Raw genomic sequence first — 5,348 nt, forward strand, 5'->3', positions numbered from 1 at the left:
TAAAATGCAAAGATCTGAGGAGTGTTAAAAAAATAAAAATAAAAACAATCATCCCCCACTTTCAGCAAAGATTTACACATTTTGTGGAAGTCTCATAGCTCTCTGTTTCGAATCACATCTCCAAGCATATCACAGTGGATCAGCTTGAATGTCTCCTATAAATGCATCTCTATATTTTTCCTGCAAAAGCAATACAATCAAGCTAGGAGGAAAAATCAAAGAAAGATAGTCTACATTTGAATTAAAGCAACCAAAGTGCCAACTAAAAAATATATAAACTTCATCTATATGACATTTCATACAATTACTAATGGGTCTATTGCAAAAAGACTCATACACCTCAAGGAACATCACAACAAGACCACTTAAGAAAAACCTATAATTTTTTTTAAAAACCAACACAACAGTCATCAGATGAGCAAAAAATTGTTACAAACAGCAAGGTCCTGATTAAGATGAAAGTAGGCCGGAAAGCAAACAATAAACTTGGCTCTTTATTTCTAGAGACAATGTTGGTTATATAAAAAAAAAATGGTTTTGAAAGCAAATTAAAAGCTATATATAAAGGCTTTTGGAGCATATGGAAAAAGCCAATGAAAAATGCTCATTGATGTTCAATGCCATCAAAATAACTTTGGCCTATGCAATGGCTTAGCTCATTAGTAATCTCCAAGGCAATTGCAAGCCCAACTTACCTTCATATATACTTATATAGAACTTTTGCATATTGATAATTAAAGTGCCGGAAGCCATCTCACTCACTACCATCATTTTAGAGGCACACTCAAGAATAACTCTTTTCTCAAGATTAACCCTAAGAACAATTAGTATGATCATCTATAAAATATTATACAATGACAAATTGGATAATAGTTATCTTCCAACCAGCATATGCAATTTTCTGGCATTATAACCCAATAAATCATAGCAATAGAGCAATCAAAACAAACACTATCCTAGATTGTTTTATATATATACTCAACATAGTTTTATACCGTTAGCTCTTCTCTTCTTCACTTCTAAAATTCTCACTTTCTAAAAAAATAAGAGGAATTCAGAGTCTCTCTTCTTGTTCATCTAGATTCTCTCTTGAACTCCTCTGCAACAAACCCAAATTTGGCAAATTCCACTGTTAAGAGGACTTCCCGGCTGTGCTGTCATCCGGCTGATATCTAAGTTTAATTTTATTACATTTTTTCGTTGTTTTCTTCAGCATTGCGATGCAGAAAAAATGGTTTGAGTCTCTAAGCTTAGAGCAAGCAGAGAATTCAGGGAAATATTACAAATATTGGCCTGTATCTTTTCGCAACAGTTCTTTGCTCTCTGTTTCTTTAGAATAAAATATTATAGAGTGCAAATGGAAAAGATTAGCTACTTGCAAAAATAAACTCTAGTATGTAAACCTAAAAGGCAAATGTCGCAATCAGCACACTAAACCCAATAAGTCATAGCAGTAGAGCTATCAAAAGTTCAAAACAAACAATAGAAACCCAGCCAAAAAAATTAAGTACTATAGCAGTTAATAATAGGAAACAAAAGGTTACCAAGCAAGGCTCAAACTCAAACAATCCAGCAGTGTAAGCCATCCTCAAGCTTTTCTACACCTCTTTCACTTGGCAAGAAAAAGAACCATCCCATATTTTCTTCACTAAAAATAAAAATAAGAATAAGAATAAGAAGAAGCTGAAAAAAAAAAAAATGACCAAAACCCAAAATCAAAGAAAACGACACGTTTGGATACCGAAAAATACCGAGAGAGAAAAAATGAAGAAAAAAAAAGGTGGGTACTTCAATTTCTATGAAGGATTCAAATAAAATGATTAGTACTATACCTGAATGGTAGAAGATGCGTGGGTGCTTGAATTTTCTTCATGCAGAGAGGGATGCCCCAAGTATAACTCTGGAATGTGAGCAATCTTTGCCCAATCCTCACCTGTGCCTCTCTCGCATCTTCGCAATAAGATGGGACAATCATCAATTTTTAGCCTCTGCAAAGACGTTAGCCTACCCATTCCTTCGGGCAGTGATGTCAAACCGGGGCATCTACAAATTTGAAAGGCTTGAAGTGATTTGAAGTTGTGGATCCACTTTGGTATGGCCGTCAAGCTTTCACAACTCCAAATCTGGAGCTCTTGTAGAGTAGTAACATGTTGAAGCCCTGAGGGGAGAGACACCAATTTTGAAAGTCCTGAGAAGTGAAGAGAGACGAGGCTTGTAAGGCCTTTCCATTGCATCCCATTCTCATCATTGGCTAGCTCAAGGTCAGGACAACCCAGAAGATTCAGGTGTTGAAGGGAAGTGAGATGTTGTATACCTGGGGGGAGAGACTTTAACGTGCTGCAACCAAGTAGCGCCAAAGTTACAAGATTTGTGGGTAACAAAACCCAACTCGGAAGCCTTGAACCCCGATAGAAAAATAAGTATAGATGTTTCAGATTTGGGGGTGGTTGGAAGCCTTCCAATGGCATTTTATCATTGACATCGTCCCAATCATTGACATATTCTTCACTACTCCAGCGTAAACTCAAAGAATGAAGATGTTGTTTCTCCTTTAGATTTGCAGCCTTATATTCTAATGCAACACCTTTCCCATGTCCCAGATTTCTAATCTCTAATCTTCCTCTTAGCTTATTTAGTCCGTTCAGTTCTTGTAAACCACCACAATGCTTGGAGTGAGAACCCGAGTGAAGCACAAATTTTGTTAACGTCCGAAGATTATTCAGTTGCCCCAATCCACATGGCATATAAGTCAAAGAATCACAATAATCTATCTCAAGATGCCTGAGATTGACCAATTTTTTAATGTCTCTCGGTAATTTCTTAAGTGACCGACACCACACGAGTCTTAGTGTTTGCAAATTCTGCAACCTAGTTATAGAATCTGGTAACTTCTTGATATTTTTATTGTGAGAAAGATCAAGATACCTTAAATGCTTCAACTCCCCAATAGAGTTTGGCACAGAATCAAGATTTCTAAATGACAGATCCAACATGCGCAAGAACTTGAAACTTGAAAAAAGCTCATCACAATCAATCTTATAATTAAGGTACTTACGGTCATAGAGAAAAAGAAATGTTCGTATCCTACTTGCTTCACACAATGAAGAAATAGGTTTATTGTAGCCAAGTAACGATACATGACGAGTTTTCTCATCAAGGTTTCTCTCCTTATCATCTAATGTCGCGATCAACGATCCTACCACTGAAATCGCAAGATCATGCATGAGGTCATGCATTTTGCATTCAATTACGTCACCAAACTCATCCATTTGAGCTTCTTGAAAGAATGATCTCCATAGTAAATCCATAAGATACTCTTTACCAACCTCTTCCAAGCATCGATTTTGATCATGGGATGACTTAACAAACCCCTGTGCTATCCAAAGTTTAACCAGTTTTGATGTATCAATCTCGTAATCTTTTGGAAACAAACAACAATAAGCAAAGCAGTGCTTCAAGTGTGAAGGAAGATGATCATAACTAAGCTTCAAAGTTAGTAAGATGTCATTTTCATTCTCAGATACTTTTGAGAGTTCATTGTTCTTAAAAGACAGCCACTCAGTTTCAGGATTTTTTGAGCCCATTAAACTTCCGATTGTCGTTATGGCTAGAGGGACACCAATACACTTTTGTACGATCTCCTTCCCAAGTGCAACGATGATTGAATTCTCCGGCTCTCGTCCTTTCTCAAACGCCTTATGCTTAAATAAAGACCATGATGCCTCTTCGTCTAAACCTTTTAAGGAATATGATTCAACTGTCCCGATAATCCTTGCAACGCTTTCCTTGCGGATGGTCCTTGCAACAATTTCATTGCGAGTAGTCACTACTATTCTACTACCTCTTGCTCCACCCATCAGCACTTGTTTCAAGCGACACCATTTTCCATGATCGCCATTCCACACATCATCCAACACTAGGAAGTATTTCTTTCCTTCGATTTCTTTTAGAAGATAGTTTACCAATGTATCCATTTCGACGGCTTCTGGTTTCTTCTTTGTTGCAGATTCTAAGATTTGAGCAATAATATTTTTAACATCAAAGATATCAGAGACACACACCCACATTTTGAGCTCAAAATGTTTTTGGATTTGTTTATCATTGAATACAAATTGAGCAAGTGTAGTCTTTCCCAATCCACCGATGCCAACAATTGGAAGAATTGACACATTCTCTTCAACGTTGGAGTCCATCAAAAGGTCCATAACAGCCTTCTTATCATCCTCTCGACCAATAATTGTTTCCGCACGTACCAAAGAATGAGTGTTATCCCTCTCCCTGTTCACCACTCGTGTCTCCACAGTACGTACCTCTAAGTGAAATCTCCTATCAGCATTGATGGTGTCTAACCTCTTTCTTATGGCCTTAATCTTATGCACCATTTTAAAACGATAGGCTAACTGGTTTGATTCAGAAAAGAAAATGCGTACCTTTTTGGCCTTCTTATTACAAGTCATTATATCTCTTCGTAGAGCTTCAGTGGAAATTTCATCCAGCAAGTCGTCTGCATCATACATGGCATCTTCTAGCCTTCGGAGCCAACGTTGAACAGCACGGTCTCCAGCAGCCTTTTTGTCCTCCGCATCAAGAAGCACATCTTTGATTGTAGAAACAGTGTTGGTGAGGCTTTGAAGCTCATCTTTGACACCCCAGAGCAGTCCGATCTCTTCGACAGCCAGTGAGCCCAAAGTCTTAATGATTCCCTCAACAACAACGGACAGAAGTTGTTCTGCCATTTCCTGACGGTGAGTGAAGGAATGCTCCAAAGTGGAACACAGAGCTGTTGATGGAAGCAGTTGAAGAGTAGAGTGAAGAAATGCTGAAAAGTGAAGTAGTTAGTTGAAGGGTAGAATTGCAGAAAAGTTTTGAGAAGATGTACAGAGAGAGCAAGTGTGAGCAAAGCAGAAATAGAGTGGAAGGAGCAAGCTGGAAATGAAAAATACAAAAATAATAACTAAAATCAAATTAAAAAACATCTAAAACACGTACGACTTACCTCTTTTAAATGGTTTCTTTTCTTCTTTTTTTCTCTCTTATATTTCAACACCTACCACCACCGTTCACAAGGGTTTCTTATTTACCGGTCAAACTTTTTTTTTTCTTTTTTTTTTTAAGTTAAACATCTTCATTATTATGCTGAAAAAGTGAACAGAAAAGCTTGTAAAGGAGGTTTGTTCTGCCTTCAGGGTCTCACGACGTCGTTTTTATTTTGACAAAAATGGATCAAAGCAATTATTTTTGGGAATGGGTGCAGACGAGAATGGCGAAAATGTTACCGTTGTTTATGACACACACTGGTCTTCACGTGGATAAAGCTGTTAATGAATTGACTACTCTTCACATGCTAT

General features: G+C 37.4%; 1 protein-coding gene across 1 annotated transcript; it reads right to left on the bottom strand.

The window, feature by feature from the left end:
- LOC132171814 (putative disease resistance protein RGA1) lies at positions 1-4,736 on the bottom strand. The gene is made up of 3 exons (XM_059583220.1): positions 1,833-4,736; positions 1,545-1,648; positions 1-180 (listed from the first exon to the last, which is right to left on the bottom strand). Exons 1-2 carry the CDS (start codon positions 4,734-4,736, stop codon positions 1,646-1,648), a joined length of 2,907 nt encoding a protein of 968 aa, XP_059439203.1. The 3' UTR covers positions 1-180; positions 1,545-1,645.
- Between the last annotated feature and the right edge of the window lie 612 nt (positions 4,737-5,348).

Source organism: Corylus avellana, chromosome ca1 (genome assembly GCF_901000735.1).
Source record: "Corylus avellana chromosome ca1, CavTom2PMs-1.0".
Lineage (NCBI taxonomy): Eukaryota > Viridiplantae > Streptophyta > Magnoliopsida > Fagales > Betulaceae > Corylus > Corylus avellana.

What these genes read in the sequence shown, in the direction of transcription:
- LOC132171814 (XM_059583220.1), bottom strand. Translation starts at nt 4,736, where the DNA reads ATGGCAGAACAACTTCTGTCCGTTGTTGTTGAGGGAATCATTAAGACT.